The 22,150-nt window shown below is 44.9% G+C and overlaps 1 protein-coding gene across 1 annotated transcript in view; it reads left to right on the top strand.

Moving 5' to 3' along the window:
- The first annotated feature begins 6,954 nt into the window (after nucleotides 1–6,954).
- MBTPS1 (membrane bound transcription factor peptidase, site 1) overlaps nucleotides 6,955–22,150 on the top strand; it is a 66,409-nt gene continuing 51,213 nt past the window's right edge. The window contains exons 1-3 of the mRNA XM_068261511.1: nucleotides 6,955–7,099; nucleotides 9,809–10,254; nucleotides 18,697–18,954. Of these exons, the coding sequence (XP_068117612.1) occupies nucleotides 10,065–10,254; nucleotides 18,697–18,954 (448 nt within the window). The 5' untranslated portion in view covers nucleotides 6,955–7,099; nucleotides 9,809–10,064. The remainder of the gene's footprint in view (nucleotides 7,100–9,808; nucleotides 10,255–18,696; nucleotides 18,955–22,150) is intronic.

The raw sequence follows: 22,150 nt of genomic DNA, 5'->3' as shown, positions 1-22,150 counted from the left end.
CCACTGGTGCAGATTCCATCACTTTTGCATCCTCATCACTTAATGGGTATAATTTTGCAAAGCGATTTGAAAGCGATGGCTTCTGATCAACTTTACTCCATTCTTTCGTAAAGATTTCTTTAATTACCTTCATAAAGGGAAAGTTATTTGGCTGTCTATCCAAATGAGGATAGTATTTGTCAGGCTCCTGTAGCGTTGCTTTGTCTTCCTCCCAACCTATTGCCGATTTTATTTCAGACACAAAAGCTGGGATTAAAGCGAAGTCAAACCCCACTGGCGATGGCATTGCTGAGGTTGAAGCTTCCTCAGATTGAGCCTGTTGTGCTACAGAAGTTGCTTGAGCGGCAGACAATTTATTAAATGACTCCTGCACTGCTTGCTGGATGAAGGACATTATCTGCTGATTGTCAGACTCCTTCTCCCTTCCTAATTCCATAAAACAGGATTCACACACCATTTTATCCGGCATGGCCGGTTGACCACATGACCAGCAAGCCGATTTCTCAGGCTGGACATATCTAGTAGCTTGGTCTTGCTCTACTGGAGACCTATGCCCCTGATAAGGACTAGGTGAACGTCTATCTGATCTATATCTGTACGATCTCTATCTGTACGATCTATAATTTGAAGAATAATCCCTTGAAGGAGATCTTCTATAATAATGTCCACGTCTTGGTGAACGGCTCCTGCGGGAACCATAATGTCTACTAGAATAATATCTCCTAGGAGACCTGCTCCTATTTGGAGATCGTCTGTTAGAGTAACGCCTCTGGGGCGATTGTCTTTTCTTATCAGACTTCTTGTCATATTTCTTTGGAGACTTTTTTCTTGATGCTCTCTCTTCTCTTCTAGACTTTGAACGAGAACGAGGCACATCAGAGGATTGGCGACTTTTAGACCCCACGCTCCTCATTCCTCCCTCTTGCGGACTGTGGAGACACAAAAAAAATATGTTTCCACTAAAAACATCTGCCTCATGTTCTAAGGGAGATAGCTCTCTTTTTTCCCATGTGCACAAATATACACTACATAAAAACACCCTGGTGCCGAAAAATAACAATAGAAAACCTCGCTCAAATACCTCTCCTGAGCATTAGGAATCTCCTGAGAATCCTCCATCTTAAAAAAGAAAACACATATACAGGTATAAATAACCAGGAATAATGCATATTACCTGTCCTGAAGACACACCTCCGTGCCCCCCCTACCTCCATACACCAGGCTACGGCTAGGACCAGGCACAGTGGAAAGGACAGGCTGTCAAGAACCACCACGACTCCTGCAATGCTTTCCTGAGCGGTACTGCAGCTGACACCCGCTGTAGCTGCTACCGGTAATGCGCTGATCTCCTTTGGTGTCCGGCCAATGAAGTAGGCAGCCGAACTCTCGCGAGACTTGTGACGTCACTCTGAAGGAGGGAGGTAGAGAGAGGGAGCGTGGGCGGAAGAGTCCGCCGTTACAACCAGAAACATCTGCTTCCAGCACCAGGGAGCGGCTCTAAGGGAAGGTCCTCCCTGCATCTGTAAGCCCCCTTTAGAGGCCGCAATTCTCGCCGCGGGGCGGAAGAGGCTGAACCCGCCCAAGACTGCCTTAAATAAAAAGAAACAAAAAGGTAACAAAATGTGGCAGAGAAAAAAAAAAGCAAACCTGTCCATACAAGGACAGAAAAAAAGAGAATGGGGGGGGGGGGGGCGGGGTTGTTTAATTTATAAGCAAATCTGTCCTATGGGGTCAGGGGGCGGAGCCTAACCCAAGAGTATGCCGCCATCTCTGTAGCCAGGAAATCGGGGAGAGGAAAGATTTTACAATGGGAAACCACTGACTAAATCATTTATACATAATTATTGCAAAAATGAAGCACTTTTTCATTACATTATTTTCACTGGAGTTCCTCTTTAAAGGAAATGTAAAGTTTTTGTTTTAAAAAAAAAGCATTTTAAAGTGTACCAGAGATCATTCATACTTACGGTTTTATACATAACTGGGGCTTCCTCCAGCCCCATGGGCACGGATCGCACCCACGCTGCTTTTTTCTGCTGCCTCCAGCTCCGGTTCGGCCAGTCTGCGCAACAGAAGTGCGCCATCTAGGTAACTCTCCAGTGGCTGCTGGAAAGATATGTAAACAACGCACTTCACTTGCGTCAGACTGGCCACGACTGGAGGAAGTTACAGAACCCGGTACAGGAGCTGGAGGCAGCGGAGGACGACAGTGTGGGAGCGATCCGTGCCTATGGGGCTGGAGAAAGCCTCAGGTATGTATAAAACCGTAAGCATGAATGATCTCTGGTTACCTTCAACATGTACTTGAGTTGGGTGTAGAGGGGTTATTTATACTTACCTGGGGCTACCTCCAGCCCCATTAGGCACGTGAGGTCCCTTTCCATTCTCTCCTTTCTGTAGGAAGTCCCCCAGTAATCCGGCCAGTTGCGCACTTCTGCAAATACCTGACCGCGCATGCACCCTGCCCAGCAGCGTTTTGAGCCTGTGCAGGTGCAGATCACACCCGGGTGTGGGAGCACAATGTGGGGTGCACACGCAGCAGAGCACGCGCAAAAGAGAGCAGCCAGCTAGATTATTGGGGGATATCTTACAGAATGGAGAGGGTGGCAACGGACCCCACACACCTAATCAGGTGCTGGAGAAAGCCCCAGGTAAGTAAAACTGCATTTTGGGGCCTTAAGTAACTCTTTAACCATTTACCGCCATCCTAACGTATTAAAACGTCATGCTTACCTCTATTAACAGCAACATGACGTTTTAATACGTCGCGCATTCCCGCCGCTGCTACCGCCGTGTGTCCGCCGCTACCGCCGCCATTACCGTCGGGATCCCGTGCTGGGCGATTGGGGAAGAGGACTGAACAGTCCTCTACCCAATCGCAGTGCCTGGAGTGAATGGACGTGACCGCGAACAGCGGCTACGTCCATTCACATAAACAGGAAATGTAACAGTTTAATAAAGTGTGTAAAAAAAAAAAAAAAAAAAGTGAACACGTCCTATGAGTGTTCACCAGCGCCATCTTGTGGCCAAAAAGTATATTACACTTACAAAATACATACATTTTCAAGTATATACACATCATTAATAAAATTACACTTCCAACCCTCCCCCCCAAAAAAAACACTTGTAAAAAAAAAATCAGCTTAAAAAAAATAAATAAATAGTTGCCTTAGGGACTCAGCTTTTTTTATTCTATATTTTATGGGGGGAAATTAATTTTAATTTATTACATAGGGGCTTGTAATTATGGCCAGAACAAACAGAAAAATAACCACTTATATTTCAAAATAATATACTGTCGCCATACATTGTGGTAGGGACATAATCTAAACGGTTTAATTATCGGGACCACTGGGCAAATAAAACGTGTTTGTTTTATCCACAGGAGAATGTTTAATTTTAAAACTATAAAGGCTGAACACTGAGAAATAATGATTTTTTTTCTTTTTTTTTCTGTTTTTCTCATTAAAATGCATTTAGAATAAAAAAATTCTTAGCAAAATGTACTATCCACAGAAAGCCTAATTGGTGGCGAAAAAAACGAGGTATAGATCATTTTCTTGTGATAAGTAGTAATAAAGTTATTAGGGAATAAAAGGGAGGAGCGCTGACAACTGAAAATTGCTCTGGTCCGTTAGGATAAAAACCCTTGGGGGTGAACTGGTTAAGGGCCCTTTTTCACTATCAGCGTTGAGATGCTGAATCACAAATTGCTAGCGATTTTTAAATTGCTAGGGTTTGCTAAATAACATAGGAATCGCGGTAGGTATTTTCAATACCGTGATTCGATTTTTACAAAACCGCTATCGCGCTGTGAAGCGATTTTTACCACAATTTAGCAAAATCACGATCACAATCGCGGAAAAAAATTAGGGACTTGCACAATTGCAATCGCTAGTGTTGCTAGTGGAAAAGGGCCCTAAGGATGAGCTTGTACACCAGTGGTCCTCAAACTAAGGCCCGTGGGCCGAATGCGGCCCCCTGAGGCTTTTTCACCGGCCCCCCACTCTCAAAATCTATTACCTATAGATGCGGTCCACTGCATCTTAAAATACCTGCGACCCACATATAGAATAGCAGTGCTGGCACCACCCATCCACATGGGTCCAATTGGACTGTAGGTTGTCACCTGGGTATGCTTCACTGTCTGTAGCAAAGATGTTCTTCGGGCGCCATATGAATTGCTGCTTCTCTTCCGGAGGAGTTTTCCTCTGTGTTGCAGAACATACTATCTGCACATGCTGTGTTGGGGGCATACTATCTGCACATGCTGTGTTGGGGGGATACTATTTGCACATGCTGTGTTGGGGGGATACTATCTGCACATGCTGCGTTGGGGGCATACTGTCTGTACATGCTGCGTTGGGGGATACTATCTGCATATGCTGTGTTGGGGGGCATTCTGTCTGCACATGCTGTGTTTGGGGGCATACTATCTGCACATGCGGTGTTGGAGGGATACTATCTGCACATGCTGTGTTGGGGGGCATACTTTCTGCACATGCTGTGTTGGGGGTAGGGATGATCGGAAAGGGCAAATTCCGTTCCACCGGAATTCGCGGATTCCGCCAGTGCTAAATTCCTTCGCTATGACATTTCCGCCGGAATTTTGCGAAATTCTGCGGAATTCCGCATTCCGGCGGAAAATTTAAAGTAATCGCAAATGAATCCTTGTTTATGCTAAATGGAAGCCCATAGCACCTGTTCCCCTGGTCCTTCTTCTTACAAGCGAGAGAGAGAGAGATGAATCTACATGGCTATCTGGGGTTCTCTTCGGACAACTGTTGAACACAAAAGGCAAGGCCATGCCTGGGTGGGCATGAACCACCAACCTTCCGGTTAACAGCCGAACGCGCTAACCGATTGTGCCACAGAGACTGTGTGCCACAAAGACTGTGCACGCAGTTGCTGTTGAATGATTTTATGGGGATGTATGAGTGTCTTTTGGAGATAGGAAGTAAGTCTGCTCCAAGAAGTTTCAGCATGTAGTGTTGGTGGTATAATGGTGAGTTGGCTTTTGACATCCTACAAATCCCTAAGCAAGCACATTTTTCTCTTGGGTATATCACAATGGTACATGCTAGGCTGGCTTCAGCATGTAGCATTGTAGTGTTGGTGGTATAATGGTGTGGATAGCTGCCTTCCAAGCGGTAGGCCTGGGTTCGATTCCTGGCCAAAGTATATAAGTTGGCTTTTGACATCCTACAAATCCCTAAGCAAGCTCATTTTTCTCTTGGATATATCACAATGGTACATGCTAGGCTGGCTTCAGCATGTAGTGTTGGTGGTGGTATAGCGGTGAAGAGAGCTGCCTTCCAAGCACTAGACCTGGGTTCGATTCCTGGCCAATGTATGTGAGCTGGCTTTTGACATCCTACAATTCCCTGGAAGACAAGATCCTCCTCCGGAGGAAGAGAAGGAGGAGGGGAGGAAGGTTTGGGTTGAATTTGTAAGTCTATCGATCAGAAATTCGTATTTTTAGGCAGAAATCCGTTTGGTAGAAAAAAATTTTTAGCATTCCGTGGAATTCCACATTTTTCCATAGCAATTCCGTTCCATCGCAACGGCACCGGAATCACCAAATTCTGACCGGAATCGCGGAAATCTTAATTCCGTGGAATCCAGCAACCATCCCTAGTTGAGGGGCATTTGGTTAAATGGGAGACATAAGGGCTGCACATGTTAACAGGTAATAGTTTACACTACCTAGGCTTAAAGGAGTTGTCAGGGCAAATTTAATAAAATAAACTCTACTTACCGGGGGCTTCCTCCAGCCCCAAGCTCCCAGGACCTCCCTCGCCGCAGCTCTGCAGCCAGCCGTTCGCCGAAACTCCGACCTGGTCCCCGGCGATGACGTCAAAGCGACCTGGAGGTCGCTTTGTACTATGCATGCGCGAGCGGCGCTTTCAATCACCGCCACGTGGGCCGGAGCGGACTGCGCAGGTGCAGAACTACTGCGCCTGCGCAGTCCGCTCCGGCCCACGTGGCGGTGATTGACAGCGTTGCTCGCGCAGTACAGAGCGTGGAGGTCGCTCTGACGTCATCGCCGGGGACCGGGTCGGAGCTCCGGAAAACGGCAGCGGGCAGAGCTGCGGTGAGGGAGGTCCTGGGAGCTTGGGGTTGGGGGAAGCCCCCGATAAGTAGAGTTTATTTTATTAAAATTGCCCTGACAACTCCTTTAAAGGAATACTTAAGTCATTTAAAAAAAATGACTTTTACTCACCTGGGGCTCCCCTCAGCCCCCTGCAGCTGAACGGTGCCCACGCCGTGTCCCTCCGATGCGGCTGGTCTCGCCGGCGGCCACTTCCGGTTTGGCCGTCACCGGCCGACAAGCTGTGAACGCGGCTGATTATCCGCGTCCCCGGACGCAATAGCATTGTAGAAGGCGCTATTGCGTCCGGGGACGCGGATAATCAGCCGCGTTCACAGCCTGTCGGCCGGTGACGGCCAAACCAGAAGTGGCCGCCGGCGAGACCAGCCGCATCGGAGGGACACGGCGAGGGCACCGTTCAGCTGCAGGGGGCTGAGGGGAGCCCCAGGTGAGTAAAAGTCATTTTTTTTAAGTGACTTAAGTATTCCTTTAATGTAATGTTTTCTACATTTCATGTATACTCTGGCCCCCCAGCAGTCTGAAGTATGTTGACCCCTTTGGGAACCCCTGTTGTACACGGATTGGAGTGCAGCTTTGAGAGCTCTAGTCGAATATGTTCAGAGGGAACCTGAGCTGGAACAGTGGGCTCAAGGAAGCTTCTGGACAACACAGAGGTTTCTTACTACTGAAGTATTTATACTTTTTCTTTAGAATTTGTCCTTGTAGCTCGGCAGCAGCCCGAATGCCCGCCGTATTTCGGCCTGCCAGCAGGCTAACATGTGTGTGCAGCATCATCACGCAGCCTTTCTGATGTGTGTGTCAATAAAGGTTTCCTCTTGCTCCGGAAAGGAATATACGGCGGAGCGGCCTCCTCAGGGCGCATCCGGTGACGTCGCTCCAAAGACGAGAAGAGATAAAATAAAAAGCAGAACATGGCAGCGCAGTGCTGCTGGAAGTAAAGGCTGAGTGAGGGAATACTGAACCGGGCTGAGCGGTGCTGATCCGGAGGTGAGTGTTGGTGTCACGTGACAGCCTTATCGCTGCAGACAGGATGTGTTTACACTGTTTACACTGCACATTATCCTATTGGGCTGCATGTAAAGAAAGAGTGGAGGGCAGAAAACTTTTCCACAGCTGAAATATTTTTCAGAAACTGAGCTTGATTACCTTCAGTAACAGCTGTGCTGTTTGGGAAACTAGTAAAAAAAACTACTACTTATGGGATGATTGGAAAGACCAACTAATTGAAACCTTGTATGTTTACATTACTAAAGCTAAATACTCATGTCAGATCCCAATCACCCCAAATCATCCTTCTTGGCAATTTAGCTTATGTACCAGGGTCCCCCTACTGCCCACACACAATGGGCTGACATCCAAGCAGCTCCTCTCCACATAGGTTACAAATGATCCATTTGGTCAGCATTCCCAGTAGTTCATGTGTACCTATCTGAAGAAGGTGCTTTGGCTTCTGAAATGAGCCTTCTAATTGTGCGTTTTGTATCAATGCTGTAGCAGGTCAATAGTTTGGTGTCCTATTTTATGCTTGTTTTGGCTATGTAATTTATTTTTATCATCTAATTGCATTGCACAAGCAATGCAGGCCGGCAGTGTGAAACCTGCCTCAGGCTCCCATGCAATGACTTTCAGGGCATTTACTATTACAAGTTGGGAATTTACCTAACTAATTTTAATTTTCCATGTAGTAATTGACAGTTCACAAAATGTTTGGTAACATCAGCTGTTTGCTGATTTACTGCATGTGGTAATGCTTAGTGGATTGAAGCCATAGACTAATGTTTAGTTCAACCAAGCAGTATCTGACACTAGCACAGTCTGCGTTTCAAACCCAGTCAAAGACAAAGCTTGCACGTCCTAAATAAATCTTTCTTTATCCATTCATATAAACAGTCCAAAAAGCCAAGGTTTCGGAGCACATAGGGCCCCTTTCTCAAGACAAAAGCCTGCTCAAAGGCAATTATCTACCAAACGAAACAAAAAAAATAAAATAAAATGTAAAATCAAGTAACTCCATCCTTTCCAGAGTGACACAAAATAGTGCTGCTTCGTGCAATTAAAAAAAAACCTGAAGCCCCTGTGATAAAGAACCATCTTTACCTAATTGGGGCATAAAACATAAACAGTCTATGAATAAATATACGGTACATGCTGGTATGTGCTTTGCACCAATGAAAAACAACCACAATGACCATGATTCACAAAGCTTTTTCACCTGTTTTCACCTTATCTATGTTACATTTTTAAGCTCCCAAAGAGCAAAGATATAATATAATTAAGGTAATAAAAATAATATTGAAACAAATAATAACTTGAAATGAAGTTAATCAGGAACAACTTGCTTTCAGTGATTATTTTGCTTTTTGGGCGATACAATTATATCGCCCAGGAGGTGGCGCAGCACTATTTTTTAAAATTTTTTATTTTTTAAATCATGTAGCGAGCCCAGGGCTCGCTACATGATAGCCGCAGCGCAGCGGCATCCCCCCACCCACTCCGATCGCCTTCGGCGATCAGAGCAAGCAGGAAATCCCGTTCAGAACGGGATTTCCTGCTGGGCTTCCCCGGTCGCCATGGCACCGGGGCGGGATGACGTCACCGACGTCATGGATGTCGTGACGTCGGAGGGAGTCCAGATCCACCCCTCACGCTGCCTGGCACTGATTAGCCAGGCTGCGCAAGGGGTCGGGGAGGGGGGGACTGCACGGCGAGCGGCGGCGGATCGGCGGCGAGCGGCGGCGATCGGAAGTTACACGCAGCTAGCAAAGTGCTAGCTGCGTGTAACAAATAAAAAATGATGCAAATCGGCCCACCAGGGCCTGAGAAATCCTCCTGCGCGGTATACCCCGAGCTCAGCTCGGGATTATCGCTCAGGAGGTTAAATTTGCTGAAAGGTTATTTTTATCATTCAGGTAATAAGTCATTTATGAGAAATTTTGTGAATTGAGCCCAATGTCACAAGGAATGTCACCACTTGGGTAAAGGACAAATGTAACCACCACCAGTATATTGACTAGAGGAACAGTCGAAATCCATCGCTTATGGCTATAAAGAACCTCTGCACAAAAGACAACCAAATGTGTTGCCACTTCAAATTATTGAACTAAAATTGTATGGCGGTTGCTAAAAGGGGATTGCTCCATGCTGCTGTTATACTGCTGAAGTGTAATGTATAAATGTATGTTGAGGTGTTTTAAAACTGTGGCACTTGTCCTGTAAAAGTTGGAAGGGGGAATCATGAAAAAAAGGTTTGTTTTTTTTTGTTTGTGTCTGAACATATTTTTCTGGATAAATTGCCCGTGAAATTAAATAATACTTTAAAACAAAATGTTACCCTAAGAAAACCTAGAATACCCCGAAAAAGAACTATATGTATCACTGTGATAGCATAGATATTAAGTTATTGCTGTTTCAAAATTGACACAGCTAATATGCCAAAATTGTCAGGAACCTTTAAGGGGTAAAAACCCTGGAACCTGAAGTGGTTAACAAAAGAACCATAAGAAGCCAAAGCTACTTCCTTGCCTAGGGCTCCATTTCATCTTAATCCATCTCTGGACCCACTCCATAGCCCTGATTGCAAACCCAGCTGGCCAGGTAACCGTAAAAACAAATACTGCAAACTTTGTGTAAAATAGACTTGACAGCATGTTCCATATTGTTCTATGTATTTTGACTGAATTTGTTTCTTTTTAACAGTTGCCTTTCATCAAACCATTTAGAGCTCTTCCTTTTGTCAATCATTCCGTTATGGCCCGTGGGCTTGCTTTGTGCCACACTGAGTGAACGAGGAGTCGGAGCCATCATGGAGAAGAAACGGAGAAAGAAATGAGTGCCGCACACCCAGGCTGATGGCCTCTGTCATGCGAACTTCTTTGGAACTCTAGGTGTAATTTTGGCTACCCGGCTGGACATTGTCAGACAGACTCCTCTCCTGGTGCTGTGACTACTTTCTATGAATTTCAAACGCTATTTTATGAAAATGAGGTTAGCAGGTTTCATCCTGCAGCTGGTAGTGATCTTGTTGTGTCTGAAGAAGCACCAAAGCACCAAGCCAGGAAACTCCTCCCATGAGCCCGAGGCCTGTAATGGCTGCTCCCATCTTACTCTGAGCATGGAGTTCTCCTCAACCGTTGTTGAACATGGTGAGTTTCAAGTGGGATGAAACTATATTAACTGAAAATAATTAAAATCATACAATTGGAAATTACTTATTCAGCCTACCTATCCTGTTTTTAGTGTTCACTGTTAGATCTAGGAGAAATGCTATTTGAAAAAAAAAACCATTTATGCTAGTTTCCATCTTTACTGTTTTTATGTGATGCCAAAACTGACATCACGCCTTTTTTTTTTTTCTTGCGCCGTGTTAATTTTCCCTCCCTATTTCCACAGCTCCCTGTCCTTCCCACAGCAAACAGCACCTAGACAAACAGCTTTGGTCTGGTACACTCAGTACAGTTTTCCCATCAGATTGACAGGATATTTCCTAGCGTTCGCTTATTTCAAACATGTCTGATCTGCTTCCGTTCGAGGAAGTGAAGTATTTTGAGATCAGTACTGCACAAAATCTCCCTATCTCAGTTAGAAGCGTGCTGGTAATTATCGAATGACGGGAAATTTTCTATCGCTGAAACAAGAAAATTGCATGGTGTGTACCCAATCTAATATCACTGTGTAAAACTCTTCAAAGGCTTTGGTGGGAAATCGCTTACCTTCTGGCCATAGTGTCCTTATCTTATACATAGGAAGTTTTCAGTTTTTTTCATGCTTAAAGGGACACTTAAGTCATCCCAAAAAAAGTTTTACTCACCTGGGCTTCCAATAGCACCCTGCAGCTGTCCGGTGCCCATGCCGTCTCCCTCCGATCCTCCGGCAGCCACTTCCGGTTTCGGCAACAGGAGCCGACAAGCTGGGAACGCGAGTGATTCTTCGCGTTCCCGGCCACAATAGCGCCCTGTATGCTGCTATATGGTATATGATATATGCTATAGCAGCATACAGGGCGCTATTGCGGCTGTGAATGCGAAGAATCGCTCGCGTTCCCTGCCTGTCGGCTCCTATTGCCGAAACCAGAAGTGGCTGCCGGTGGGGCCAGGAGGATCGGAGGGAGACGGCGTGGGCACCGGACAGCTGCAGGGGGCTATTGGAAGCCCCAGGTCAGTAAAACTCATTTTTTTTGGGGATGACTTAAGTGTCCCTTTAAATGCGCTTGTTACTGTAGCTAAGAAAGAAGAGAAAAAAAAAAAATGTCCACAATATTACTGGCACTAACCAGGTAAAAAAAAAAAATTGGATGACTTATAGGGTCTTGTTTTAGGGGGGGGGGAAGGGGGCGTTTACATATATTTGGGGCACAAACTATTTTTAAATTTTTCTTTTTGTTTTTTTGTGTATTATTGGATGTTACAACCCTTTGTAAGAATATGATGGTATCCTATTGTGGCCTCAACTGAAGTTGCCTTTAGGACTGGCTTAGTATGTGAAAGGAGGGGGGGAGGTGATTGCTGTCCTCTTCCCTGAAGCTAAGCCACCCATAGGAGGAATGCAGCTCCTCAATCCTTCCCCCACCATTCTTTACATAGTAGCATAAGAGCATACACATTTAGATTAGTATACAAGTCAGAGGTACCTGCACCAATGGGGCAAACCAGCAGATCAAAGTATCCCTCAAATATCGTTACTTCAATAAAATTGTATCACAAGGTCATAAATATCCACAGCGCTATGTATAAAAGTAATTAAACCTCTATTAAAGGTGTATATAAATGGCATAAAACAATGGATCTCCAAACCAATTTGGCACCTACCCCTTTAATCCCCCTAAGCCTCCATTCATACACTGATTTCACTCTCGCACACCCTTTCTGCAGTGAGTTTGGGGCAAAAATTATGAAAATGGTCTTGTATTGTTTGTTTATATGTCCTTGCATCAGCGCAGGACAATCCTTCTCAGAAAGCAAAATACAGCACATAAACCACTGATGAGCAGATTAGTGTGTCCATAGCTGTCCCAGTCCACTGTAACCTTTGTAACCTGTCTGCATAAACTCATACTTTTGCATTTAAACGGAAGATTCCTAAGAAGTTTTTCTGCATCACTAACCTGCTCATCAGTGGTTTATGTGTTGCTTTGCAGCATGCATATGCGCCTGAATTTTATCTGCATAAGCTTATGCATTTTTGTCTAGGGGCCCGTTTCCACTTGTGCGGTGGGAATCGCCGCGGAAAATTTTTGCATGCGGATGCAAATTTCGCATGCGGTTGTATGCGAATTTTCATGCGAATTCGCATACGATTTCGTATGGATGACTATGTATGTGAATTTAACCATGGCAGTGCCTGTGTGCTTTTCCATTGTTTCTATGCGAAATCGTATGCGAATTCGAATGAAAATCCACATGCGAATTTCCTATTAAACATTGTATGAGAATCGCATAGCGGTATGCGAATTCTGATGGCTCTGCCGTGCAGATTTTTTTCTGCACAGAAAAATGCTCAGAAATCCTGACAAGTGGAAATGGTCCCATCCACTTGTATTGTCTATGCGAATCTGCATGCAGGAAACACATGCAGATTCACTCTAGTGGAAACGGGCCCTAAACTGAATGTTCTGAAGAATTTTTGCTACACCACTAATCTGCTCATTAGTATTTTATATTGGATAGATGAACAGAGGCGCCAGAAGGATAAAAGTACATCAAATTTTTAAAAAATTGCTGGGAGGAAGTGGTGGACTCGCCTCCGTTAAAGCAGACACCAAGGACTGTAAATATATAGATATACACATTTATTGAAAATACCCCAAAGATGCAACGCGTTTCGCCGGCACATCCCACTTCTTCAGGCAATAAGCAGGGGATAAACAACAGCAATTCCGTTATAGCAAGCAGAGCGCTTTAATGAGCAAACTGACCATTAAAAATCCTTCCTTTCTCTGACTTACATTCTGAAATTTATCACAACGCCATCTTTTCTGCTGGCAGGTTGTCTGTGGAAGGAGATGCTGCTTTTTTGGCAGTTGGAAACAGCTGTTATTTCCCACAATGCAATAAGGCTTCCACAGTGTGATGTAAGAACCCTGTTGCTGACATCACACGGTGGGAGGGGTGTTACCACAATATCAGCCAAACAGAGCCCCCTGATGATCTGTTTAAAGCCCAATCTACACGATACGATTCTTTGTACGATTCGATTAAATCCGACATGTCCGATCAGGATTCGATTCGATGCAATTCGATTTGCCATTGTTTTGCAGTTACAAATCGAACTGAATCGAATCCCGATCGGACATGTCGGATTTAATCGAATCGTAATCGTATCGTGTAGATTGGGCTTAAGGAAAGCTAAAGATTTCTTTTGGGAAACTGGGTGTTGGCTACTGATTGGGATGAAGTTAAATACTTGGTTACAGTTCCTCTTTGAAGAGGATCTGAGCTTAATAAAGACAGAGTGATTGCAGACGCCCTTCTGCCAATATGGATTGCATGGCTGCTATGCTTTGCCTTTTTAATATCTTCTAAATAATTTCACTTTAATGAGTATGCAGATTGGATGTGCTGACTCTATTAGGTACTTGCTCATTCAGGGTGTGTGACAAACTACTTTAGCCAGAAGATCGACAACCTCATCATAATTGCAAGGAATTTTTTCATAAGTTAGGACAGCAGGAAGCTTCCATCTTCTTCACTTGTAAGGTTTCCTATAATAGATTTTGCCTAGACAGGAGCACCCAGCGGCTCAGACATCCGGCATGCCAGGCTGCAATCTTCTTAATCTTGTCAGTGCCTTGCCTCCTGTGCAAGGCACTAACCAGCATGATCCTGCGCCAAGCAGCAGCCCTACCCACAGAGCCTTCTGCACTGTCGTAGCTGAGGAGCTATAGGCTCCAGTGCAAGTTTTTCATTGGGGCTGCCAAGCACTCTATACATAACAGGATACGGCGCACCTAAACCTGCCAAGGACAACCACGGTGTCAGAGGTGCAAGAATGGGATGTTTAATGATTACTACTATTCAAAGCAAATATAAAAGTGAATATTAAAAGCACAGGACAAATAAAGGGCTAATACTGCAGTTGAGGGTTGGCTTCTTGTGGCCCCTCTGGCCCAGCGGCCCCGGTGCTGTCAAAACCTCTGCATCCCCTATTGATAACGCCACTGACCTTCTGCTAAAGTGCACCTCCATGCTTCCCTGTGATTACAACAGTGGCAGAAAATGTTTTTCTGTACACACCTCCCCTTAAAAACCTTACTCGGGTCCAGGGGCGTACAAGAGGAATTGCCGCCAGGAGACTTGGCGCAGGATACAGCCGGTATGGTTTATCCTGCTCCTGCACAAATTCCCGGCCACGTTACATACTATTCCCCCTCTAGGTCCACGTGGATAGTGGGGAATGAAATAATTTGGATTCCAGCAATTGCTGGAGGCCGAATTTATACTGTTTTATAAGTAACTTCAGTAACCCAGAAGGAGGAAGTGTTTGTAATCACGTGACCGCGGCTTGGAATGCAGAGTGGGAGGCGCTGTGGGACGGGTTAAAGAAGATGCCTGCTGGGTAAGTTTAACCCTCTTGCGCACACCTGCTCAGGTGCTTTAATTACCTGGATGAAATCCAAATGAAACTGTTTCGGATTTCATCCGGTGAGCATCCCTGCTCAGGTCCTTGGGGATCTTTTCTTTCATAGCCTGTTCTTGTGAATCTGTGGTGAAGGTCCCAAGTTGCCATTCTCTATTCTCCACACCAACCCAATTCTTCCCTAGTAAAGGCTGGTGTATGGGTGATGAGCTACAGTAGCCTTCCTGAAGGAGTGAATGTTAATTTATATAGCACCTTCATATTCTCATTCGATTCTACAGGATAGTTTAATTTTTGCCCAGAGATGATTGCAAACTTAAGCACATTAAAACGGGCAACCCGTTATAATAGGCTTGCTCACCTTTTTAAATGGGTTTATTGCATGTGGGAAAAATTGTGCTCGCATACAACCCTTCTCTGGACACCATGTTCGTTTTTTACTATAGCAGTCCAATAGCAATTATGTATTTTAGGTTGTAAAAAATTAATGTTGTGTGTGCGGAAAACCCCTGAAGTGTGCACCTAGAATGACTCTCATAAGCTGTGTGTTGTGTTTTTTTTTTTTTTTTTTTTTTTTTTTTTTTTTTATTCAAGTCTCCATAACTGAATGTTTATAAGATTTTTAGCTGCAGAATCTTTATTTAAAACAGAAGTTGAATATGGGGTTAAGCTTGGTAAGCTATCAGATGGTATATTTTGAGTAATGCCTGGAGATGCTACTCAGATGGCTATCCTAGTTTTCTGATTATCTGACTGGCTCATCCTGTCTGTGTCAGGTGGGTGGAGGAAGAATCCGCTACATTCCATAGCGGTTCCAAATGTGTAAAACCATTATTTGCTGTGTAGGACTTTCATCAGAGAGATCTTTATAGGGCTGCCTGTCAGGAACACATCTCTGCATTAGCTCAGCAGTTTGTGCTTGCCCTGTGGGCGAATGACAATCTAGAACAAGGAGCTCGGTCTGCAGTCTTCTGCTGATCTTTTCTCTGAACAAGCTTGAAATGGGAAAACAAAAATGTGTTTTCTTAAAACAGAAAGTATTTGCAATAATTCATGTTGTAGCTCTGAGATTTCTCCCAGTGAAATGCTGAAATATGCAAATTACCCATTGTTGTCCCTGTGGGTTAGACACACCTCCAGATCCGCTAGAATGCAATGATGTGTCAGCTTTTTAATATTAGAGCCACACTAAAGGTGCGTACACACGCACTACAGAAGCCAACGACGGGTCCGTCAGCACCTCCCACTGGGTAGACTTTCAGCAGACTGTAGTGCGTGTGTACGCACTGTTGGCGGACTGATAAGGCTGTTCCTGAACGATCCGCCCGGCGGATAGTTCAGGAACAGCCTTATCAGTCTGCCGACAGTGCGTACACACGCACTACAGTCTGCTGAAAACCCACCTAGCGGGAGGTGCCGACGGACCCGTCGTTGGCTTCTGTAGTGCGTGTGTACACACCTTGATCCAACATGCATACAGACTGTTTCAGATTGATTTCTCATCAGTGCATGGCATGGATTAATGTGGCTCTATGGAGTAGGACTTCAAACACCCAGAGGTACAGACTAACCAGCAAGCTCATGGTGAACCAGAACTTATTGGAATGTGTAAGGGGCTACAATGGACCAAAAAGCCCTCTTACAAAATGCCATGGAAAAAAAAATGTGCTTTTTAGAACCGAGTATGAAATGACTAAATGTTTATAGTAAATTGTGACCATTACAGGCTGTGCTAGCTGCCGGTTGTGTTTTGAAAACTTGTTTTGTTTTTCATTCATGTGCCTTTGGCATGTTTCTGATCGAACCTGCTGGTTACCTATGACAAAACGTGCTGCGTCAATTGTAATGTTGATCATTTCATGTCAAAAGTCGATCAAAATTACAGTTGGACAGTAAATCTTGATTGGGTGCGGTGGGGAGTGCTTGCAGAGTGATGGCCGATAGTGTACCGTATCTAGCAATGCTGCAGTTAAATAGATTTTATGGTGAGATCTATTGAAAATCTGTTTGCAATGAATGGAAAGGGGGGGAGGGACATTTAATCATTGATTAGAGAGGCTTTGGGTGGCTTTTGCCACATTGGGTGGCAATCTAAATGTGTATGGCCACCTTTAACTTGCCATACATGTATAGATTTTCTAGCCCATCTGATCAAATTTTCAGGAAACATATTGCGGTCCAACATGTCAGCCTCAGACCCTTTATAGATTGAGAGTTGAACTAATTACACTGAATAGCTCAGTGCAGCACAGAAAAACTTACAGGCTTGAGTGCAGCAATGTATTACAACACACAGCAGTGCAACCCATTAGTGAGATCGTCTATGAACAAGCTTTTCCAGGTGGGGGCAACCTTGGCAACTGTATTTTTTTCAAGGCACTGCTTGGCACACAGGAGGCTGAAGGTGGCGCATTCCCCACCTGTCAGCTGTTCCTGTGCACAGGAAAGGACCTGAAGTGTAGGAAAGAATCTTGCAGCCACTTTGATTCATCCATGTAAAAGAACACTGTACTGCAAAACAAGGAGTTTTCTTTATTTCTTTTAAAATCAGACCTTTATTACTTCTATTCACTGGGGCAAATTTATCAATGCAATCATGACATTTTTTTTCTTCCCATTTCCTACCTATTCAATAACCGTTAGAAGTAAACAGTAGTCTGCATGTGCCCTGAGAGTAAATTCATTGCATACAAAATAATAATTTTTTTTTTTTTTTTTTAATGTTAATTACACTTGAATTTTTCAGAAATGTGTACTGGTAGAAGAGTGCAAAGCTGTAGAAATAAGGTGTTTGAAACCACTTCTAAATCTCGTGCAAAGCTGCCACATGATGAACTGTCATTGCACTCAGTTTTCTTCCCCACATGATTAAAGTGTATCAGAGATGGGACACTACAAAGATATACAGTATAGATATATTTTTATTTATTTATTTTACTTACCCGAGGCTTCCTCCAGCCCCATAAGCACTGCTGAGTCCCTCGCCGCCCTCCCCCGGTCCTCCGTACAGCAGCAATCGGCAACGGTAACTGGCTCAGTCGCGTCAGTCGTGGACCTCCCGCGCAAGCGCAGGAGAACCCGACTGAGCCAGTCATCAGGAATGATTGCTGCTGAAAAGTGGAACGCGGGAGGATGGCGAGGGATTCAGGGATAATCGAAACTGAATACAGAGATTTGTCAGCTGTCCATACACCCCAGGCCGACTCCAGATCAAGTTCATGTTGAAATCGACCAGGAACTGGCCTTGTGACGCCGCATCAGTCTTCTTGCCTGGCCGTCGCTGTGCAAAATTCCAGCTGTATGGACGGAACCTGGAGCTAGCGGCAGTCAGACAGGCAAATTATAGTGCAATGGAGTTGGGCATATTTGACATGGGTGGAAGGAATCAGTGCTGGGTGTTTCACTCGCCGTTACTACTGCCCACCCAATCGACTGCAGCATGACTGATCAACATTCTCTGCCCGAAATTGGTCACATCGTCGATCAGGCATGCTCTTGGTGGCAAAGATTTTCATCCGATTCAATAATAATCGGATGGTCAATCGGCCGCCAACTTTATATGTATGGACTCAATTATTTTTGCACATGCATGTCATTCTAATAATTTGGCTTTTTATTTATTGTATTTATATAGCGCCAATATATTATGCAGCCCTGGACAATAAATAAGGTTACGGACTATGATAATAGGGGTGACAAACAGCACAATACAGGTAATAAGCAGGCCAGATACGTTGCAAGATCCACTGGAACAGTAGTCCAAGTAATACAAGCTCACATTATTCTGTGGGCAGAGTACAGGATCAAGTAGGATACACAAGGAGTTAGCATGTGGCCAGGGTTGTCTGAGTGAAATCAGAAGTCATAACAGCTAATCTGCTTGTTCACTCAGGTTTCCTTGTAAAATTACAGATGTCAGACTGATCAGACAACAAAGAATTCTTGATGTATAATCTGGCCGTTTATCTCTGGCTGCTGATGTTCTGCCTGACTGGTTTTCCTGTATTTTGTAGAATACATTGTGGCTTTTAATGGATACTTCTCAGCAAAAGCACGAAGCAAGTTTATCACCAGTGCCCTGAAGAGCCGAGGGATCGATGACTGGAAGATTGTGCCGAGGAATAACCCTGCCAGCGAATACCCCAGCGACTTTGAATTAATAGAAATCCGGAGTGAGCACCGAAATGGAGTCCTGACGTTGGAAGACCACCCAAACATCAAGCGTGTCACCCCTCAGAAGCGCGTCTTCCGGTCACTCAAGTTTGCTGACAGTAAGTTTGTTAGTTGTACAATTTCCTATTTGGTGACGGAGTTTTTTATCATTTTTTTTTTTTTCTCACCCCTTTGTCAACACATTGGGCTTGATTCACAAGAGTGTTAACTGTTAGCACGGCCGTTTTCGCGCGAATTTTCGCATTGCGCGCGATCGTGAATTTCCGTGCGAAACAATAACGGTTTTGTGCGCAAGCGCGAATTTTTGCGCAAAAACGATATCGTTATCGGTTTGCGCGAATATTCGCCATCGCACGCATTGCGAAAATTTGCACGAAAACGCCCGTGCTAACAGTTAGCACACTTTTGTGAATCAAGCCCATTGTTTCAAAGCAATGTAGGGGATTGGATGGGCACTAGGACACGCCCCCAAGATCAAACCGCTGGGGTCTAGTGCCTCTCCAATCCATGCTGACTGCTGTTGACAGTAGTATCTTCTTTAAAGGATACCCGAAGTGACATGATGAGATCTACATGTGTATGTAAAGTGCCTAGTACACAAATAACTATGCTGTGTTCCCTTTTTTTTTTTTTTTTTTTTTTTTTTTTCTCTCTTCCTTCTCTCTGAAATTGTTAAAGAGGAACTATAAGCTGTAAAACAAGTCCTTGCCAGCAGATAGCCTATACCCACTTTATAGGGGAAACTCCAGTATTTTATGATATAAACCCAGAATTTTTCTGGTATGTCACCTTTAATAGCTAAGCCACGCCCCCTCAAAAGCTAGATCCACGGCAGCATATTAATTGGCCTTATGCGCACTGCCTTCTGGGTCACTGGAAGCTTTTCCTGCAGTTTTGGGGAAAAAACGTTGTCCTCTGCGTCATCAAGAGAGGACATGTGCACGAGGCAGAGGAGAAGTTGTTTCTGCAGCCCCAGTGGTGATCATCCTGCTCTGTCCCTCTGAAGTTGTGCTGTCAGCTTACACTGTCCCAGCGTGGAAGAGATCTTATCACACTCCTCCTGCAGCTCGGTGTCTGTAGAGTCTCTGCTGCCCCAGTCTGCCTGCATGTCGGGTGAACTTGTGAGACATTCAGGCAGACAGAGCAGAGACAAAGGCAGAGCTACAGGATCTGGGCTGCAGGAAGAGTGTTGACAAGAGACTTCCAAGCCTTGGAGGGTGAGAGTTACACACTATGCTGATGTGCAGGTCTACACTCTATAGGGGAAGAAGTTTAAGGCTATCAGGTCTGTAATGGGGAGGAAGGCAGGGCACAGCTAGCAGCATTTCTTCACATGTGCTGATAGGAGGCTTGTGTTTTTCCTCCTGTCTGTTTCCACTCGTGCACTCTTATTTCTGTCTCTGCACACACTTTCTCCAGCTGCAATATTGGTGGTCAGAGCAGAGAAAGGAGAAATATAAATGAGTGGCAGGTCACATAGGTGGCAGTGACATGCACTCTGAAAGTGTTTGTGTTGTGCATAAACTACAGCAGGCATACAGTGTTTTTCTATCATGACAGGTTAAAGACGTAGCACTGATTCATGTGTGCTGCACAAAGAAAATACATACTGCTTTATGGGCAGCATTGTGGAGTAGTGGTTAGCGCTCTCACCTTGCAGCGCTGGGTCCCTGGTTTGAATCCCAGTCAGATACCATCTGCAAGGAGTTTGTATGTTCTCCCCATGTCTGCGTGGGTTTTCTCTGGACACTCTGGTTTCTTCCCACACTTCCAAAAACGTACAGATTACCTAATTGGCTTTCCCCTAAAATTGGCCCTAGACTATGATACAATACACTACGCGATACACACATAGACATATGACTATGGCAAGGATTAGATTGTGAGCCGCTCTGAGGGGACAGTTGAGTGACAAGACAATATACTCTGTACAGCGCTGTGTAATGTCAGCGCTATATACATAAGTATATACATTTTTTTTATATATGCTATATACGTTCTAGAATGGATGAGACTGACCCTTTTATGCCCCTTTCACAAAGACTGCTGAATTGCATGTTTGCTGATCACCTTAGCCCCGATATTCCGCCTGCCAGTGCAATTAGCGTTCAATTTGAAGCGGAACTGAAAATTAACAATGGCTATCATTCATAAAGCATTCCCGCATGCGGAAATGCTAAAAACAGCCGACTTTACCGAGCACTGAGCAAAATGTGTATTCATAAAGGCTGTTTCCGCATGCGAAACTGACTTTTCCGAGCAGAGCGATAAATCACTGCATTCTGCAATGATTCTATGCGGAAATGTAACAAAATGTCAATTCATAAAAAAGAACGCAGGCGGTATGCGGACGAGGATTACCGCTCCCCTGGATGTAGCGATAGGCATGCGGAGTACATGTAAGTGAATGGGACAGACCTCCCAAGCAGCAGCAAAGAGAACACCGCACGGAGGGACTCGGCCAGCTTCTCCTGTTTCCGCATGCCTACCACCAGCCTAGAGCAGGATATCTCCGCACTCCTATCGCAACAGGCAACATTTTTATGATTGACCATCCACAAGGCTGAAATACCGACAGCGGTATTTTCCCGCACGGATTTTAGTTACCGACAACACTTTTATGAATGATAGCCATTGTCCCGCATCGGTCCTCAACGATCCTCCATTCCCCCGCCGTGGTGCAGGCCACGTGTATTCTTGTTCGTGTTTCTGTCCGCAATAGCATCCTGCACAGTTGCAGGACGCTATTGCAGACGGGAATGCAAACAAGTATACGCGTGGCCAGGGCCGTGCAGGCGTAGTTGCCATCGACTTACAAGGTGGCGGAAACAAAACTGCATCGGGGCGGGGAAAGGAGGATCGTTAAGGACCAGCATGGGACAGGGCGGCTGCAAGGGGCTGGCAGAAGCCATAGGTAAGTGAAACTCTTTTTTTTTTTTTTTTTTCAATCTTCAGCTCCGCCTTAAATTGCACCATAATGTGCACAATGCGCCCCCACCATGGTAGCCAGATGTGCCCCATTTCCTTAACCCCTCAGTTTGGTAGCCAGGTATGGGCGCCTCCAATATAGGTAGCCAGGAATAGGTGTCCCCATTATAGGTAGCCAGGAATATGCGTCCTCAGTATAGGTAGCCAGGTATAGGCAGTATAGTATAGGTTGCCTGTAAGCTTGCTCCTCACGGAATAATCACGAGTAACCACGGTGGTTACTCGTGATTCAAATTAGCTGTAATTGCTCGAGCTGAGCAGGTAGATGCAGCAGGGTTAATTACCCAGAAGTCCGCTCTCCACCCA

Source organism: Hyperolius riggenbachi, chromosome 11, assembly GCF_040937935.1.
Source record: "Hyperolius riggenbachi isolate aHypRig1 chromosome 11, aHypRig1.pri, whole genome shotgun sequence".
Lineage (NCBI taxonomy): Eukaryota > Metazoa > Chordata > Amphibia > Anura > Hyperoliidae > Hyperolius > Hyperolius riggenbachi.
This window is presented reverse-complemented; position numbering and strand designations above follow the sequence as displayed.